Below are 20,702 nucleotides of genomic sequence, written 5' to 3' on the forward strand. Positions count from 1 at the left end.
GTATTTAAACATTATGATTAGGCATCCTGAGGAATCATTCTTTTTAAACAACCCTACTTTTAGCCATCATTTATCCATTCATTCAGTGAACATTTATGAAGTACCTACAATATGTCTGGCACTCTGCTTTGCACTGCGGGGTAAATAGATAAAAGACAGTCCCTGCTTTTAAGGTGCTTGCGTCTGGTAGCTTGTTATTTACATATATAGTTTATCTGTTTTACCCATGAGAGATGGGGCCAAACAACAGGAAAAAAATGCAAAAGCTCTTATAATAATTGTTTCCAACATTAAACAGAGGGAACCACTGCTAAGCACAGAAGTGATATAATGCTATTATAGAATGTTTCTCAGACACAGCAATGATAGATTTGTTTACTTTTGTATGATCTTATTTTTGTTTTTTTGAGACAGAGTCTCGCTCTGTTGCCTGGGCTACAGTGCCGTGGCGTCAGCCTAGCTCACAGCAACCTCAAACTCCTGGGCTCAAGCGATCCTCCTGCCTCAGCCTCCCGAGTAGCTGGGACTGCAGGCCTGCACTACCATTCCCGGCTAATTTTTCTATTTTTAGTAGAGATGGGGTCTTGCTCTTGCTCAAGCTGGTCTCCGACTCCTGAGCTCAAGCAATCCTCCCGCCTTGGCCTCCCAGAGTGCTAGGATTATAGGTGTGAGCCACTGTGCCGGGCCAATTTTTGTATCATCTTAAAAGCAAACAGAAAGATTATGGTGTAACCCTTCTCAGAAAGACCAAATATATTGTAAATGCTCTTTGGACCCAATCCTCTGAGGTATTTGATCAAGAACACATAGCTATATTCTGTCCATTAAGTTGTATAAATTCAATCCTCACTATAATGCACGTTAAGAGTACAAAAAAAAAAATCAACATTTGTCACTTGCCTCGTTTGATTTTTCCTTTTCTTCTGCTTCTCGATCTGTTGAATAATATAAGAATAAGGTAAACGTAAAGATTGAGCAGTGACATAAATACGATACAAATGACTAAGTTTTCAACCAACTTTGTAACTTTAAACTTCTTTTGAAAGGAGATCAAAAACATACTTGAATTTTTTTCTTTTTTTCCTGTTGGCCCCTTGATCTTGGACATGATTTTTATCTTATTACCTTAAAACTAGTTTCCTTGAAATGGTTTTGTCTAAAAGGACAGTCATATTAATCTCTGTATCTTTATTTATGACATACTCTATTTCAGGCAGGAAAATTTTCTTTTGAAGTATTTATATCTCAGTGAAAAGTTAAATCTCAAAATAGTTGGCCAATTTGAATACTATAAATAAATCAAAATATTTCACAATTCGAGGGATACAACTGTTTCCATATATAAAAACTTTGCTTAAACCAAGCAAAAGACTGACACTATGTAACACTAACATGTACATCTTGCCAGATTTTAAAAACTTTATAAATAAGTAGGAAAACAGCATGTTTATCAAAGCAGAAAATAATTAAAACAAAGACCTCTTCAAAAAGGTTTTCTAAGGAATAGTTGAGAAACTTATTTCAGTATTTTAAAACTCATAAAGTCTCCAAGAAAATTTCTTAAATCCTAATTTGAACATATATTTTAAACCAAATTCCAGCATTACTGCCAAATCACTATGTAGAGACCAACCTTTTTCAAATAGAAGGTTCTTAGCCAACATATTCCCAAGGTAGTACTCGTGAATATTTATTTTCTATATTTAAAAATAAAATAAAAATACAGTAAGTATTTTGCAAATACATTTTAAAGAATATAACTTTGAAATTATCAATCTCATTATTAAATTCTCATTTTATAATGTCCTATACTTTGTATTTTCAAGAAAAACACACCTGACCAGTTTCTTTCTCTTCATGGTACTGCCGAATGTGTTTTCCATGACATACTTCATAAGTCCAATAAGATTCAATCTAAGAAAGATGGATATATTTAAATATACAAAAGCCACATAACTCAACTGAATTACTTTTTTTTTTAAGAGAGAGGGTCTTGTTCTGTCACCCAGGCTGGAGTTCAGTGGTGTGATCAGAGTTCACTGCAGCCTCCAACTCATAGACTAAAGCCATCTTCCTGCCTCAGCCACCCAAATAGGTAGACTACAGGTGCTACACCACCATGCCTAGCAAATTTTAAAATTTTTTGAACAGATGAGGTCTTGCTATGTTTCACGCTGGTCTGAAACTCCTAGCCTCAGGCAATCCCCTCGCCTTGACTTCCCAAAGTGCTAAGATTACAGGCATGAGCCACTGTGCCCATCCCTGAATTACTTTTTTTTTTGTTGAGACAGAGTCTCACTTTGTTGCCCAGGCTAGAGTGAGTGCCGTGGCGTCAGCTTAGCTCACAGCAACCTCAGACTCCTGGGCTTAAGCGATCCTACTGCCTCAGCCTCCCAAGTAGCTGGGACTACAGGCATGCGCCACTATGCCCGGCTAATTTTTTCTATATAGATTTTTAGTTGTCCATATAATGTCTTTCTATTTTTAGTAGAGACGGGGTCTCGCTCAGGCTGGTCTCGAACTCCTGACCTTGAGCAATCCACCGGCCTCGGCCTCCCAGAGTGCTAGGATTACAGGCGTGAGCCACCGCACCCGGCCCTGAATTACTTTTTGATATCTGAAGTAGCTGAGCAGATTTCCCCAAGGATTTACAATAAGCTTTCATTAAATGACACTTATAATTATGCCTCAGAAAAATGTGAAATTTCTGAAGTCTATTCATTATTTCCACTAATTAGCTATATGTGAGAATTCTGTGAAGGAAATAGGTCTGGAATGTAACTGGAGTCTATCATAACTACCTAGCTTAGGAATAATTTTCTATGTATCTTAAAAAATAATTAGCATTTTAAATAAAAATTCTATTATCAATTAGACTTTCCTTTCAACTGAAAAACATTCAAAATAATTTCATAGGTGATATGATTTGATATTGGTATAACTGGGTGTCTGCTGCATATAGTGTACAAAAATTTAAGTGACCAAAATACCATTAAGAAATAACTTAGATTTACACCTAACTTAAAATCTGATACAACATAATAAAGAAGAAATATAGAAGTATTTTCAAGTGTCTATTGGTTGTTGGAAATTTATTTTCCAGTTATCAAGTGAACATAAAATACATACTCTGTAGGAACAACTGCTTTGTTTAAATAGCGGTTCCAAAAGTTCTCTTGGATTAGGACCTTTATAATCCTTTTCTTCTTCCTGCAAAAAAAATTGGAGTTTAATACTTATGATTTTTCTAGAACTTCACCCAATTCTGCTGAGTCAAATCACAAATGCTTTGGAAATAAAAGAGGAAAAAAGTCAGAACCTTTAACAAGATCCTATGGTAGGCCACTTCTTTCAAATGAATTGAAGTATAAAATATGGAGCCAGAGAATAATCGTCCACAGTAGTCATCCTTTCTTCTCTTAAAAAAAGGTTTGTAAGTATCAGTTTCCTGAATAATTCTTATAAACCTATTTCAGAATTTTTAAAAGCTTGACCCCAACAAATTCTAGCTATAAAAGCCTTAGAATAGTTGAATAATATAGGCTATATTGGAAAGGTTTGAGGTACTTTTCAGTTTTCTGTATATTTTTACATTTCAGACTTGAATGCCCTATGTATGCGTAGTTTCGTGTTTGTATGTATTTGTGTCTTAAGGAGATTTAAAACAGCTATCTTTAGACAGATTTCAAATCTGAACAAAACCTAAGAAAGCACTCAGTTTAGTATTTCTATTATACAAGTCATGAAAATATTATGTAATTGGCTTAACAAATTTATTGAGTGGAGGAAGTGAGTCTCAAATTTGTTCAAAATTCAACAATAGCCTCTTGGCTCCTAGGCTAGTATCCTTGCCATTTTACCATTCTGCATCTCCTGTTTCATCTTGAAAGAAGTTATTGCCTTGAAGGATGAATAAGAGGCAGTTGGGGCACTTTTGGAGGAAGAAAAGGGCATGAGCTAAGGTAGTGAGAAAGCATAAGGTTCCTACAGATTTATTTATAAAAAGTTCTTTGTTAAGTACAGAGTTGGATTTTTATTTAAAATATTAATAATTAGTTGCTAATTTTTCCAAGATGAACTACAACATCAAAGAATTCAGGAATATAAAAATAGTTAATATTTTTATGCTGAAACAGGGTTATTGACAAATCTGTTATTAGGAATATTTTATTTCAAAGTATGTGGTTGCAATATTTTAGATAAGTATCTTTGGCAACAGGGACTATCAATATATTGATAAAAACTTACCTCATCCCCACTTGTCACGAGGGGAAATATGCATTTATATTTTTCTTTATGTGCAGTTGTCATGATGACGTAATTATCTTCTTTATACAAAACTCCAGTTGTGGGCTGGAAATAGAACAAAAGATATACATTATTTTTTCTGGTTAAATTGTATCACATTGAATAACTGTAGTTCTAGGTAGAACAAAGCTTCCTCAAACTAATTTAATAGTTCAACAGAAGATTTTTAAAACATGTTTTCAAATGGAGGGAAAATATTCTACATATTTTTGAAGGACAAAATGAATACAACAGGCTTTGTCCTGGTATTAGAAAATAGTAGGAAAAAAATGAACAAAATAAAGGTTGGAGTATAAAGAAAAAAGTAGTAATGCAATAGGTTGACATTAAAATGCTGATTAAAAAGCATCAATGGCCGGGTGTGGTGGCTCACGCCTGTAATCCTTGCACTCTGGGAGGCCGAGGCAGGTGGATTGTTTGAGCTCAGGAGTTCGAGACCAGCCTGAGCAAGAGTGAGACCCTGTCTCTACTAAAAATAGAAAGAAATTAGCTGAACAACTAAAATATATAGAAAAAATTAGCCGGGCATGGTGGCGCATGCCTGTAATCCCAGGTACTCGGGAAGCTGAGGCAGAAGGATTGCTTGAGCCCAGGAGTTTGAGGCTGCTGTGAGCTAGGCTGACGCCACGGCACTCTAGCCTGGGCAACAGAGTGAGACTCTTGTCTCAAAAAACAAAAACAAAAACAGCATTAAGAGTCAATGTTCATAGATACACCATCATTGAATACTTATTACTGCTATTAGCAATTACCATCTATATGTAACAATTCACAGCACTTTGCAGTACTGTCAATTTTGTTGGATGGGACACTAGAACATAATGTAATGCAGTATTTTTCATATTTGGAGAACGTATGAATTTATCCATAAATAGATTCATTTTTAAAAGCAAAATTACCATGGTTTGTTTGTGCTGACTTAACTTTTTTTAGTATATATCAGGGGTCAGGAAACTTTTTCTGTAAAGGGCCAGAGAGTAAATATTTTAGGCTCTGTGGGCCAAATGGTCTCTGTTACAACTCTATCACTCTAACAACAAAGTGTAGGGACAGTATGTAAAAAAACACACGGTTACGTCCTACTAAAACTTTATTTAAAAGTAGGTAGTTGGCTAGTACAATAGCTGTGGTTTTCTGACTCCTGGAATATATCAACAAAACTATCTTTTTTTTTTTTTTTTTTTTTTTGAGACAGAGTCTCGCTCTGTTGCCCGGGCTAGAGTGAGTGCCGTGGCGTCAGTCTAGCTCACAGCAACCTCAAACTCCTGGGCTTAAGCGATCCTACTGCCTCAGCCTCCCGAGTAGCTGGGACTACAGGCATGCACCACCATGCCCGGCTAATTTTTTGTATATATATATTTTAGTTGTCCATATAATTTCTTTCTATTTTTAGTAGAGACAGGGTCTCGCTCTTGCTCAGGCTGGTCTCGAACTCCTGACCTCGAGCGATCCACCCGCCTCGGCCTCCCAGAGTGCTAGGATTACAGGCGTGAGCCACCGCGCCCGGCCAACAAAACTATCTTCAAAGCTTTTTACACTTTAAAACCAAATAAATTCATATTGGTTCATATGATCTGATATGATTCAAATGAACACTTAAATTAATATAACTGATATTATTTTAGTGAAAAGAAATCTCTGCTTTCTGATAGCAACTACTGGATATTTACTACTAAGGCAGAGATTTTCAGATTTTATGATGTACGGTCTACAATAATTCCATTCTCTCTTTACTTTTCTCTTCTTATAGTACTGTGAAATTAATGTCCTATTTGGTTATTCCTGGCAAGGAAAGAATCACTTCTTAGTAAGTACCTCTGTTCTTTTCTCAATTTAACAATAACAACTCTTAACTATAATAAAACCAGTATTACTAGTCACCAATGTAATCTTAAACACAAATGCAAATTAAAGCAATGTTTTTACAAGACAATAAAATAAAATAAAGCAATAAGTACCAGCTGCATTAGCTCTATGACAGTACTGTTTTAAGTGCTTTACATTTATTAACTCATTAATCCTCAAAATAAGCATTATACTCATTTTTACAGAAAAGAACACTGAGGCCCAAAGCTTAAATAATTTGTCCAAGGTAACATAGCTAGAAGCAGCAGACTGGTTCCATATTCTGTGTGCTCTTCACTGCCTTAATATATTTGAATCAGCTTTTATCAACTTTTTAAATATTACTATGTAGACTTCTGGATTATGGCCAAGGAGTCTTGTTTAAAAGGCTATTATAAGTGATGAGAAAATCAAAGAGATTTGAAAGTAACAGTTGCAAAGCCAAATTTATGATAAAGGGATCCGTAGAAACATTTATTCAGTTGTACCAACAATTTGTTATAAGACATGTTAGTAATGCCTTTCAATTTTTTTCAGATATATATCTGATAGTGATATTTCACATATATATCTGATAGTGATATATCAGATATATGCCACTATCTAGCTATGTTACTTCATATAACAGATTATATGATAGTGAGTTATGCAAAGCATGACTCACATTCACTTAGCAATGAACGGCCTGAAGTCTTGTCAAATCATTCCTGTACAGTAATGAAGGCAGACTATAGCAAATGACTTTAACGTATTCATGTCTATTTGTGAAGTACCTGCAACTCTGATTTTCAGAGTTGAATCTTATAGCAATATTGACTTATTTACTAAAATATTCACTAAAATGCTAATGATGGATAAAGGAACTGCTTGTTTAGAACCACAGCAAAGAAAGAAGACAATTCTTGGTGCAAAGATTTGTCTTTCATTAGTTTAGGAAGGGCTGCTTTCCTCATCAATAAAATAGACCAAACAGCAATTCTATTTGAAAATTCTTCACTGAAATGTTAAAAAATTTTACCCTACTTTTTGGTAATAGAAATTACTGGGAAAAAGTTAATCTTTTGTGATTTTCTAAGTTAAAAATTTTGATCTACTACTAAAATGCTTCTGATTTTGTAAAACAGGTCATTTAAGAAAACAAAAATATAATAAATTTTGAATATACAGAATTACAGAGAATATAAAAAGCTTACTTCATATAACAAAGTATTTTCAGTATAAGAGGAAATATCTATTAGTGATTTCATATAAAGTTAAATTTGAATATAATGAAACTCATCAAAGGGGTTGAGATACTTTAAAGTCAAGGAATTTAAAACTATCTTGGAATGGGAGAAATCCCTAATGTTTGACATGGGTCTGGAGGAATTAAGACTGCTAGAGGATGAGAGAGAAAACTTCTATCCTGGGAGAGGCTGTAAAATACACTCAGTGATACAATATGTCAATGTATATGACACGTTGTAAATCATGGAGTTGGATCAACATTCTTTCCAAGAGTAATGCTTGGGGAAAGTTTTTGAGTAGGAATAAACTATATTAACAATAGAAATGGACTGGAAATTAGATTTTGTGGTTCAATTTGGTGAAATCCATGAACTATGTGAAGTAATGAATAATTAAACATAATGACAAAGATATTACTTTGGAAGGAAAATACATACACAAAAAACTGAATGGTAAAAACTAGGAAGCGAAGAATATTATAAGTATTAACTAGTTAATGTAAACATGAAAAAATTTACATTTTAGTGCTTAATACTTTCTCTAAGTAAATTTGAAAGCAAGATTGTAAAAGATTACATATTGTCTTCATATATCTGAACGGGAAGATGATTTAAAGCAGAGAAGAATTTTAAAGCTTAAAAAAATTCAGATCTTCTAATCCAGTCTCCGATAGTAGAGAGACAAAAAACCTTATCCTACTTAATACAGCTGCTTAGATACAAATGTGCAACCAACTAGCTCATTAAAAGAACAAATGGCAGTGCCAGGTGAGGAGGGCAGTAGTTTCAATTAAAACAGAGAAGGGAAGCATTAAGATTATAGAGGTAATTAAAAAAAATCAAAAGACCAATGACAGTGACTATTGTGGCTTATTTTTGCATGGGGCCATAGACCTTTTGCCAATTCATAGAAAAATGGCTCTAGATTTTTCTCAAAATAATTCAAACTTAAAAAAGGAGAAAAAACCCAGGAGGAGTGGTGAGCGCCTGTAGTCCCAGCTACTCAGGAGGCTGAGACAGGAGCATTACTTGAGCCCAGGAGTTTGAAGCTATATAATACTAACTATCTTCATACCTGTGAATAGCCACTGCACTCCAGCCTGGGCAATATAGTGAGACCCCTATCTCTAAAAAAAAAAAAACGAAAAAAAAAAAAAAAGAAAAAAATTTTCTCCCTAAATTTTCAAATGTGCCCATCTGAGATTAGGTTGCATTGCCAAAGAAAATTAAAAACAAAATTTCAAAATAAAATTGATAGAGATGTGACTGGGATCTTTTCCCATAATCTCTTTTTAGCCAGCAAATATCAGTGCCACAAAGAAAACTGAGTAACAATTTGGCAGTAACCTCTAAACAGCCATTTTAGTTATCTACTCATAGGTTTGTAATTTCTCAGGGCCACATATCAGTGCGCTTTTTTCAGTTAAAAAACCACAGGTGCAAAAGTAAAACATTTTAATGATCACACTCTTTAAACATTTGCCATGTTCATTCCAAGTACATTCTTTGGATACAACAATGAAAGTCAGATTAAAGTATTCTCACCCCAAGCCTGCCAACGTTATATCTGATTTATGACAAAATTTTATACAGGCATTTTAATATGCCAATATTTCATGGTATTAATACAAAAATAAACCTGACTTCTTAGAGAAATATTTACCTAGATAAATTCAAAAACCATTGAACAATCAGAATGGGAGAACAGAGGGGTGAAGAAACAGACCAAGTGTGAGATATAAGCAAAAACTAATATTTGCAAACAGAAAGCTGCAAGGTAATAACATCCATTAACCTGATTAATCTTGTTTTGACATCATGGTATCACTTATTAATGTCTCAATGAAATAGTACTAGAACAATATAATAACATAGTCTCCCAAATTGAATGAATGCAGGTAATTGGAACAAGAATTTCTTTTAACTTTTGCTTTTTCCAGGACTTCACTTCGAAATAAATGAATTAATATATGGACTCATAAGAACACGTTTTTTGGTTTTTTTTTTGGCCTGAAGTAGCTACACGCGGAGAGGAAGACTTTTCAGCAGTCCACTCCTCCAAAACTGAACTTTCATTCCTGTGAGTTTATAAATATGTTCTTTACTGTAGGAAAACTCATAAAAATCTCATGTTCTGGGGTCTTAAATAGCCGTAATACATTAAAACTTTAAAGCATATTCTGCATAAAGGGTCCTTAACATCTTACAGGCCAAATATCCCTCTCGGAAACGACTTTGGAAGAAAAAGGTTCCCCTGGTTTGTGTAAGTCTATGTATATACAACAGATGAAAAACAAATATGAGAGAGGGAACTCACGTTTGCAGTACGGTTGTGTGGGCAGGGTGGTGTGTAATACTGAAGGAAATAAGGCTGCTGGTAGAGGAAGAGCTGCAGTTGATTCTCCAAAGGGAAGATGAATAGATGCACCTGATATGATTCTAAGAAAGCTGTTTCCAAAGGATGGGAGTGTTGGGAAGTAAGTTCTAATGCCACAGAATAAACAGGGGAGAGCAGGTGATCGCTGGAATCCTAACGTTTAGCACCAGGGGCATATCCACATAATGCGTGAATGAATGAATGAAAGAAAGAACGCAGAGTCAAGGAGCTTTGGCTTGGGGAAGGTAAGCGCTTGCAGAGGAGGTTCGGGGGAGTGGAGGAAGCCAAGAAAACCGAGGGATAAGGCCGAACCCTTAGTGCCAGGAGAGGGGGAGATGGCTGCGGGTTTTGTGAGGGCACTGACCAGAGAGAACTCGGTGCCGGGCCAGTTGACTCGGAAAGGGATGTCATCGCTGAGTGGAGGGAGCGCTCGGCCGCCGCCGGACGCCTCCAGGAGGCCGCAGAGGACCAGTAACACCGGCCCACCGGGGACTAGATTCCGCACGCCGCCGCCTCCTTCCTCCATCCTCCGCTGCCGCTTTCTCCAGCCACCACCACAACCTCCTCTGCCCAAAGAGGAGAGGAGCAGTAGGAGGAGTAGGAAGAGAAGGAGGCGGCGGGACTACAACGCTCCCAGGCAGACGGGGTCCCAACCGCCGCCACGTCTCCTTCCGGAGAGCCCGGCAACGCCGCCTCCGCCCCCTTGGATCTCCCCCCACCGTTTCCGGGGCATGCCGCATATCAACATCCGGGGCCGCAGAGCCGTCCGCCTACGGAAGCCGGGACGCTGGTCGTACTTCTCTTGTTTGCGACCACCAGCACCGTGGTGGAGATCGAATGCTGCGGCCTTCCGGGCCAGGACTCCCGGAGACCTGGTCTCAAACCAGCCAATTCGGCGGATAAGTGGCGGCGCGACGAGCCGGTGAGTGCCGGCGGCGGCGGCCGCTCCCTCCAGCCACCTGCGTGGCTCTCCAGTGGGTGGGTGGCGGCTTTGCCCGTTCTGCTGTGAGAGCGGGAGGAAGAAAGGTGAGCCCATGGGGGTGTGGGACATTAAATGAGAAGATTCAACGCAGCGATGAGAAGTGAGAAGTGGAGGTGTTTTTGACTTATCTTCTCGCTGCTTTTCTTTTTCCATTTCTCCGCATCCGGCATTTCATCTTTCCCGCCTTGAAGCTTCTCTCCACCTCTTCTCCTGTGGGCTGTGGTCATCTTGGTACTTAGCAGCTTCTTACTAATGCCGGGCAGTTTGTTTAGTCGCTGTAACCTTGTGTTAAGAGAACCTCGAAGTGAGGAGACTCGCCATCTCCCAATATGAGAATACTGTGATCGTCTGAGGTTGGCATGGACGGAAAGTCTCATGGGGAGGGGCGCTACACATCACAGCCCCTACATTTTTACTCCACGGGCTCCTCCATCCTTCAAGTGTTGAGCTGTTGTTTTATCAAGGAAGTTGATAAATTTCTTTATGTGAGGTTGTTCATAAATCACGTCTGACTGCATTCCAAAATGAGACAAAAAGTTTTGGTTTCCCTTCTCCCTCCTTTTAAAAAATGTCATTATCTGTTCTAAACAACAAAATAATGGATTATAAAGTGTTAGTCATAGAGCATTTGTCATTCTTTTCCTGGGAGATGGGAAAAGCTAGATTGTCTTGCTCCATCTGTTAAAGATTGTATGCCCTCCCTCCACAAATTTGAACCAAATCAAAAAGCAGGAAGAGCAGTCAATTTTTTATCTCTAAAATTTTCTTTTTACCATAAAGACTCCTCAGTATCAAAGAAAATTGCTTTGTTCCAGAAGTGAGGTGTTGTATATTAATTTATTTAGAACTTTTTATTAATGCTTAATGTGTGCCAGGCCACTGAGATTGAGAACTCAAATAATCTAGTTTCTGTCCTCTGTCATAGTCTAGCAAGGGAGATTATTACAAACAAATGTTTGCAAACTATGTGGTAATAATAGCAGTAGTTAACGTTTAGCATTTACTCTGTGCTAAACACTAGTTAATTCTTTCATACGTATTGTGTCATAACTCTTATGAGACAGATACTATAGATAACTGGTCCCCAACCTTTTTGGCACCAGGGACCGGTTTCATGAAAGACAATTTTTCCACGGTTGGGTGGCAGGGATGGCAGAGCTCTGTGGTCCATCCCTAACAGGCCACAGACCTGTACTTGGGGGTCCACAGCTATAGATTATACAGTATAGCATGGAGATATAAAGAAGAAAGTAACCCCAGGCACTCTGGGGTTGGTCAGAAAGGACTTCCCAGGAAAGATGACACTAGAACTAGGGTTTTAAGGATTTGTAGGTGTTCATTAGGTGAGTGGGGAAGTGCATTTCAAGCATAATCCTCCCAGATAGTCCATTAGGGCTTTTTGGTGTGGTCAGATGATAAGGTGGGATGGAATCATCAGCATAGGATTGGTGTTATAGAGGAAGAGGTGGTCAGTACAGGTAAGGTTACATATGCCTTGTGGAAGTGTTTGACCTCTATCTAGTAGGTCAGAATTCTTGAGGTGCTAGACTTTTTGCATTGGAATTACCTGAGGTGACCCTCAGGTATACAAAGGTTAATTCCAAATGGATTAAATTCTAAATGAACAAAAAAATAAAAAAATAGAAGAAAATTTAGGGGAGTAATTGAATGGTCTTGGTGTTTAGGATAGGAATTCCTGAAGTCATGAAAGAAAAGAGATGTGTTTGACTAAATAAAAATGAAAAATTTTTGTGTGGTCCTCTTTTAGCCTCTGGGGCTATAGTGATTGAATCTGTTCTCAATGGAGCCTATGTTCAAGCAAGGAGGGGACTTACTGTATAAATACCAAATAAATAATATAATTTCTGGTACTGGTAAATGCTGTAGAGAAACTAGGGTTATGTGAAAAAGAACATCTGTGAGATGTGTCGCTTTGGTAGATGGTCAGAGTAGACTTCTGGGAATAAGGGACACTTGAGCTGTAACTTGAATGAGGAGAAGAAGGGAGCCACACAGAAATTTCCATGCAGAGGCCCTGAGGAAGGGATGAACTTGGTAAGTTGGAGTGACAAAAAGAAGGCCAATGTGGCTGGAATATTAGAGGAAAGTGGTAGGAGATGAAGTTTAAGCGGCAGGAAGAGGCCAGCTGTACACAACCCTGTAGGCAGGAGAGTAGGCCGGACTGATGTACATTTGTGAAGATCCTTATGGCTGCTGTGTGTAAAAGTGATTATAGGGGGTGTTGTGAGTTTAATTGTGTTCCCCAAAAAGATATGTTGAAGTCCTAACCCCTGGAACCTGTGAGTGTGAACTTGTATGGAAGTAGCATTTTTGCAGATGTAATTTAAGATAATTTCATACCAAAGTTTGGGGCTGGAGTCATAAATTTGGGGGTTATTGGTATATAAATGTAATTAAAGCCTTGGTAGTGGCTGAGATTATCTAGGGGAAAAAATGAGGATAAAGAAGGGAAGACAAGGGTTTTTGCAACATAGATACTAAACAACAATGAAGAGTTAACAGAAGGGACTGAGGTGTGCCCTGTTAAAGCAGGAAGAAATCAGGAAACTGAGATGTTACAGAAGTCAAGAGAAGGAAGTGTTTCAAGGAGAGTGACCAGCTAACTGTTCAAATGCTGTGGAGAAGTTGTATAAGATGAGGATAAATAAGTGACTATTGGGTGTGGCAGCATGGAGAAGGAGTAGAAGGGAAAAAGGCCTGGATTGAAATGGATAACTTGCTAAGGTATATATTAATAAAAATAATATGTTTTTAAATTTCAGCAGAGTTTAGAAGAGGGTTTCTCAACCTTGGCACTATTGACATCCTGGGCTGGATGAGCCTTTGTTGTGGCGGGGCGGTGGGGCATCCTGTAGATTGTATGATGTTTAGTAGTACTCTAGCAACACATCCCCCACAAATCCCACCCCAAGTTATGAAACCAAAAAATATATGTACACATTGCCAGATGTTCCCTGGCAGGTAAAATGGCCCATGATTGAGAACCATTGGTTTAGACACTTAAATAAAAGGCAAGAATATTAATGATTAATTTTTAGGCATTAAGTTACTGAGTGGGAAGATGTTTAAGGTCAGGCAGGGAACCTTTCTTATACTCCAAAACTTTTGCATTGTAATTAATTACTGTTTTGCCTATAATGCAAAGTTCTGTTTGGTTCATAAGGCAACTAGTCTTACTTTGCATTGGTGTCATAACGTATGTCAGTTATCATCGTAGAGGATTTTGAATGTAAAGATGTAGAAGATTATCCTGTATCTATATTAAGCCCAAGTCATAGCCTAGAAATTGTTATTTTGAAAAAAAAAATTACTTCATTTAATGTTTGATTTTTTTTCTCATATAAATGTGGTATAGAATACATAATTTTTAATTTCATTTAACTTTCTGATTTTTGGATTCCAGATAAATTCTCCTTTATTTGGCAAAGGTACCCTTTTCTGCATACAAAAGAGTTAGTCTTAACATAGTAATTTTCAATTAGCTGCAAAATTATAGATCTGGGGAGAGATTAAGCAAGTCCTGCAGTTATTCATCCAACAAATATGGTTTGGAGGCACTGTCCTAGGTACTAAGGGTACTATAAAAATGACTTACATCTAGATCAAGTCCACCAAATCATTACTACCTAGAAAGAGAGATAGGACTTGTACATAACTAATTATATTAAAAGGCACAAAGTGAGAGGTTGTTAGAAAGGTGCTGTATAGATGAAGTATCACGGACATTCAAAGGAGAGGGTGATTACCTCTAGCAAGGGGTGAGAAGAAGAAAGGGTGGAAATCAAGAAAATAGTCTTGGCATTTGTATAGGACTTTAACAGATGGTAGGATTTAGACTCACAGAACTGAGAAAGGCCCATTCTAAGTGGATGGAAGAGCATGAACACAGACATATATAGAGATCAGAAGTAATTTGGTTTGAGTACTGGAAGGGGACTTGGGAATGACATTGGGAGTTTAATGTGTGACAAGGGTGACATTTCACCTTGGTGAGAAGGAATGTTTTAGTTAATAAATGGTGCTAGTGTAATTTGCGCTCCATCTAGTAGAAAACCAACTAGACCCCCTCATCATAAAATACACAAATAATAAATTCCAAGTAAGTTAAAGATACATGTCTTTGTGAAGAAATTAGGAGAATGATAGTATCATTGACATTTTTAGGAAGAGATGTCAAAAATATTATGATGAGAGGTGTTAGATATAGAGATGATATTTTTTAGTCAGATGGGAAATTCTGTGAAAGGACAAGACAGACTTGTATAAACTTTTTAAAGTTAGACATTTCTATTAAAATTAAAAATATGCAAACCTTTTGGCCTAGTAATTTTGCCTTTTGGATTCTCTCCTTTAAAAGTAAAAGCCTTGATACATAATGATATATGTACAAAGATATTTATTGTGGCATTGTCTATAGTGGCACAAAACCTGGATATCTGATTTTTTCAACAGTAAGGAAATGGCTGAATAAATAATTGTATGCAAACTCTGTACAACTGAATGGTTAGGTGCTTAGGAGCAGGGGCTCAGGAGCCAGGCTGCTTAGGTTCTGATCCCAGCTCTGTTATCTACTAGATGTGTGACCTTGGGCAAGTTACTTAACCTTTCTGGAGTTCAGTTTTCTCATCCTTAAAATGGAGAAAAGAACAAATGTAAGATACAATAACTATTATGAATATTCTGATTTATTATGTATTTTATTCATTTAGCAGATGCTGTGTCTAGGTAATATTTTAAGCATTTTATTGATATAAACTCAATTTACTCATAATAACCCTGAAAGGTAGAAAAACTCAGTTTCTCAGGAAATTGAGACACAAGAGAGGTTACTAACATGTTTTATATATAATAACATGTATAAAATTATATTTCTATGCCATGTTATAAAATATGGCTGAATAAAAGGGGAAAGTTTTTTTTCAGTTGGAATTATTTTGAGTCAGAAATGAGAACCATCTTACATCTTTAAAGGAGGGAAAAAAACAAAAAGAACAAAGAATGAGAACCAAACACTCAGGTTTTGAGTTAAGTTACCCAGAATCTCATTATTGTTTCTCATTTAGAGGTATAAAGGGCAATGGCAGTGAAAAATACAGGCATTTGCTCCCCTTAACAGCTGGTATGCAGACTGAGGTTATATAGCACTAATTACTCCAGAGGCTGCCTAAGGTAGTAATTGCGCTTTTATCTTAATTTCCAGTACTGATTTTTTCCTTCCAGCTCCTCCTTTTAATGTAATTTACTCTGTGGCAATAAGAAATAAGATTTAATAGGATTGGGATACACATATTGGGAAAAAATAAAGGAAAAGAAAGGCCTCTGGGCTTTGGACATTTTTGGTTAGAACACATGCATACACAGGTGACAGAATACCAGCAGGTAGGCAGATGCAGCTGTGAATATTGCACTCATTTCTTAGGCACAAGGAAAAAGAAAGGAGAGTTAAAACTCCAAGTATACAACACCATTTATGTAATATTCTCGCTAAATCTGGATCTAATAATAAGAAAATAATCAAACTCAAAATGTGGCACATTCTACAACTAACCTGAACTTTAAAAAAAAAAGTTGATAACTAAGAATAAGGAGACCTTTTTATAACCTAAGGTGTAATACTACTATCGCATCTCAGAAAAATCATTTCAATTTCAATTATTATCTTCTTCCCCAAATGTTTTTTATTTAGCTTTTTTTTTTTTGGGGGGGGGATCCAGTCAAGATTTATGTCTTGCATTGAATTGTTATCTTAAAGTTTCTTTTAAACTATAACAATTCCACTTTTGCCATTGATCTGAAGGCTCTATAAGACCCATCCTAATTTCAGAAGTCTTAAAATGAAATAAACATATTAATGAAATATGGCCACTTTCCCAAGGTCATAAAAATAGTAAGCAGTGGGACTGGAGATCAAACCCCAAGAAGTCTGGCTGCAAAGTCCGTCTTTTGGTCAGTACTCAGTGCTACCATTTTGTTATCAATGAATTTTTGCATGTAAAGCTTTTTTTTAGCATAGTGCTTGGTTCATAGTAAATATATATATAATACCTGTTAGCTTTTATTACTATTTTCAGTACTTCTGCAATCTTCTACTATATGTTTATAACATCTACATTCTGTGATTTTTATTCAGGTCTTCTATGTTTTATATATAGATTGATTCTTTTTTTTTTTGGTTTCAATAGATTTGGGGCTACAAGTGGTTCTGTGTTACGTGGATGATTTGTATAGTGGCAAAGTCAAGGGCTTTTAGTATTATAGGTTGATTCTATACCGGACTAGAGTGCAGTGGTGTCATCATAGCTTGCTGCATCCTCAAACTCCTGGGGTTGAGTGATCCTCCTGCCTCAGCCTCCCAAGTAGCCAGGACTACAGGTGTGGGCCACCATGCCTGGCTAATTTTTCTATTTTTTGTAGAGACGGGGTCTTGTTCTTGCTCAGGCTGATCTCCAACTCCTGGCCTCAAAATGATCCACTTGCCTCAGCTTCCCAAACTGTTAGGATTACAGGTGTGAGCCACCATGTCCTGGCTTATTGGCTGATTCTTAAACATTGAAACCGTATAACCTGTTTATAGTATTATAATTATGCAAGCATCATTGACGGTAAAATGAACAGGTGTGATTCTAACTTCAGAGAAAAAATGTAATTGTATTAACTCTCTGCCATTTAAGGTGTCCTATTCATTTGCTAAAATGAATTCATTTTGTTCTTGAAGATATATTTCCAGCTCTCCGACATCCTCTAATTTAGACTAGTTGCTTTCCAAATCAGTTGCATACCTGTATTCTGGGGTTTTGTTGTATCACTCCTGGATTAGGGCTACTGTTTTATGTATTCCATGTCCTCATTTATCTCAGATTTTTGTCCCACCTTGTTAGAGTGTAACTATTTTCAAGTTTTTTCAGAAAGGATATAAAGCAAGTAATTTAATTTCCACAGGTCTCATATGTCTGAAAATACCTTTACTTGGCTTTCTCATTTAATTAATAGCTTGTGAATAGATTTAGTCCACAATTCTCCCTCTGTTTTCTCTGTTTTATTCAGAATACCATTTAGATAGATTCTTCCAAATAGAAAAAAGACAAAATGAAAAAAAATAATGTAGAAGATCAATCCAAGAGGTTCATTTCCTTGACTTTCTGTTTGAATTTTTGTTTTTAGTGGTTGTGGTTTGTTTCCATGGTTACCAGTTGCCTTTTTTTTTTTTGAGACAGAGGCTGTATTTGTTGTCTGGGTGTAGTGGCGTGATCATAGCTCACTGCAACCTCAAACTCCTGGGCTCAGACGATCCTCCTGCCTCATCCTCTGTAGTAGCTGGGACTACAGGCATGTGCTACCACACCCAGCTTATTTTTAAATTTTTTTTTGTAGAGACGGAGTCTTGTTTTTGCTCATGCTGGTCTGGAACTCCTGACCTCAAACAATCCTCCTGCCTTGGCCTCCCAGGGTGCTAGGATTACAGGCAGCTCAGTTGCTCTTTTTTTTTTTTTTTTTTTTTATTTCAAAATATTAAGGGGGTACCTCTGTTTTAGGTTACATGAATCGTTTTTCTAATGCTTGAGTCCTGGCTTTAGGTGTGCCCATCACCTAAATAGTGTTTATGGTACCCATTAGGTTGATTTATTCCCCTCCCTTCCTGCTAACCACCGCCCCCCCCCACCTCCGCAAGTTGGCTTGCCACTGAGTTTTACTTCCCTCTGTGCACTTGTTGCTCATCGGTTAGTTCCAGTTTAACAGTGAGTACAGGTGATGTTTGTTTTTCCCTTCTTGCGATACTTAACTTTAGGAGTGTGGTCTCCAGTTCCATCCCCAAGTTGCTCATTTTGAATGGATCCAATGTCTTCATGAATTTTTTTGAGGATAACACTTGGAATTTTAAATATTTATCTCCAGTTCCCAGAAATAGCCCTGTTTACTTCAGGTCAGTTTTTACTTATTTTCATTCTTTTATGCTTTTGCTTAAAAATTTTTTACAAAATGATTCTTGAGCTCTTTGTAAGTGAGCAGGGTACCAGCTGTTGGACCTCACTTCATGGTCCTTGGGTGAAATGCCAAGAAAAGAGTTACCTCTTTGGTCCTCTCCTTTCACCCTATATCCAAATAACAAAGGCTTTGTTATGGAGCATGAAGATGCTCTAATGTTTTCAGGATAGACTGTTAATTTTTTTAAAAAAACAGATGTGGGTTTAGCCAGAAACAAATACTGTTGCTGCCAGACTTTCTGTGTGTGAAGCGATATAGTGAAAGGTTTAGCTTGGATGTTTCATATAAATATTTTAATTATTCTTATTATAGTCCTGTATACCCCTCCTGCTTTCTATGCCTGCTGTCTCTGTGACTGATATCTCTCCAGTCTCTGCTGGCAGGAATGTCTCCTACATCGCTGTAGCCTTCTCATGTGTATGTGTATGTGTGTATCCGTGTTTGTTCTGAATTGCAGTTTTCTCTGCATTGACAATATAATCCCACCTGCTCTCTCTCTTCCAGAATGAATGAATGTATTTTAGTGGGATTTTGTTAGGAAGTAGAGGAAAATGCACGTGTTTAGTTTGTCTTATATACAATAATCCATAGGTATTTGTTGAATAAATCAATGCTGTTGAGAAAATTGGGCAAAGCATACTTTTGTTTAAATTAAGAGAAAATTATGGCTGTAGGATATAGGTAATTAAATGGATCGTTTTCCTTTTATTAATTTTAAAAGTCCTATCTGATCGTATTTTAGAAGGGAATTCTCTTAAATCTCATGTTGTCACTCATATGTGGGAACTAAATATTAAAAGAGTTGATCTAAGGGAGACAGTAGAATGATGGTTACCAGAGGGTGGGGAGGGTGGGGAGGGTGGGAAGGGTTGTTGGGGTGGCCGGCGGGAACGGTTAAAGTGGCAATGATTAATGGGTGGAAAGCTATAGTTAGGTGAAAAGAATGAGCAATATTTGATAGCACCACAAAGAGACTATAGTCAACAATAAGTTATGGTGTACTTTAAAATAACAAAAAGAAATAACACAAAGAAATGATAAATTAAATGTTTGAGGTAATGGATACCCTAGTTACCCTGATTTGATAATATACATTGTATGCCTGTATCAAAACATCACACGTACCCTATAAATATATACAATTATTAGGTACCCATAATAGTTAAAAATAAAAAATTAGAAAACATTATAAGGTAAAGTAAATATACAATATGTTACTGTAATTAGAAGCTATGGTTTCCAATGCAAGAGAAATGAAATATAAATATAAAATAAAAATGTTAAAATTTTAATGCTTATTTTGACTTAAAAGTCTCAGTATGAACTTATAATTTTTAAAAGATAACCTTCCTAGCTCTATATTGACAAAGCCAAGAAATGATAACTTTCCAGGACCAGTGATCTCCCCTGATACTTAGATTTTGTTCTCTAATTATCAATTCTCATTATGGAAATTTAGTCTCTTAGGAAAATGGCTGATTTCAGTTCTGATGCAGAGAATACCCTGGGAGTTACTGGAATGTTCTGTTGTACTAGACAGCAAAGAATATTTAAAGACTAATATGGTCATTTAAAAACACACGGGGCCAATCTGAAGGTGCTCTTAGTGTCCACAGTCATGTAACAGTATGAATGACTATAATTGATTAAAGCATAATTATTAAGAAAATTCCATGAGCCCACAGTCATTCTTGTAAAAGAGAAATCCAGCCCAGGTGCGGTGGCTCACACCTGTAATCCTAGCACTCTGGGAGGCTGAGGCAGGAGGATTGCTTGAGCTCAGGAGTTCGAGACCAGCCTGAGCAAGAGTGAGACTCCCGCCTCTACTAAAAATAGAAAATTAGTTGGATGTTGTGGCACACGCCAGTAGTCCCAGCTACTGGAGGCTTAGGCAGGAGGATCGCTTGAGCCCAGGAGTTTGAGGTTGCTATGAGCTAGGTTGACGCCAGGGCACTCTAAC

The 20,702-nt window shown here is 37.0% G+C and overlaps 2 protein-coding genes across 5 annotated transcripts in view; one reads left to right on the forward strand and one right to left on the reverse strand.

Moving 5' to 3' along the window:
• ERLEC1 (endoplasmic reticulum lectin 1) overlaps window positions 1-10,453 on the reverse strand; it is a 40,962-nt gene extending 30,509 nt beyond the window's left edge. For 3 of the 4 annotated variants that reach the window (XM_069494051.1, XM_069494050.1, XM_069494048.1), the window contains exons 1-6: window positions 10,121-10,453; window positions 4,249-4,353; window positions 3,130-3,210; window positions 1,837-1,914; window positions 1,634-1,697; window positions 901-935 (exon numbers count right to left, since the gene is read on the reverse strand). In XM_069494051.1, the coding sequence (XP_069350152.1) occupies window positions 901-935; window positions 1,634-1,697; window positions 1,837-1,914; window positions 3,130-3,210; window positions 4,249-4,353; window positions 10,121-10,282 (525 nt within the window). In that variant the 5' untranslated portion in view covers window positions 10,283-10,453. The remainder of the gene's footprint in view (window positions 1-900; window positions 936-1,633; window positions 1,698-1,836; window positions 1,915-3,129; window positions 3,211-4,248; window positions 4,354-10,120) is intronic. The other variant, XM_069494049.1, reaches the window with a different exon arrangement.
• An 88-nt stretch (window positions 10,454-10,541) lies between these two features.
• The window catches only part of ASB3 (ankyrin repeat and SOCS box containing 3), an 83,148-nt gene continuing 72,987 nt past the window's right edge, over window positions 10,542-20,702 (forward strand). Inside the window, exon 1 of the mRNA XM_069495331.1 lies at window positions 10,542-10,678. The gene's annotated coding sequence lies outside the window, so the exon portion shown is untranslated. The remainder of the gene's footprint in view (window positions 10,679-20,702) is intronic.

This window comes from Eulemur rufifrons, chromosome 19 (genome assembly GCF_041146395.1).
Source record: "Eulemur rufifrons isolate Redbay chromosome 19, OSU_ERuf_1, whole genome shotgun sequence".
In the NCBI taxonomy this organism is placed as follows: Eukaryota; Metazoa; Chordata; class Mammalia; order Primates; family Lemuridae; genus Eulemur; species Eulemur rufifrons.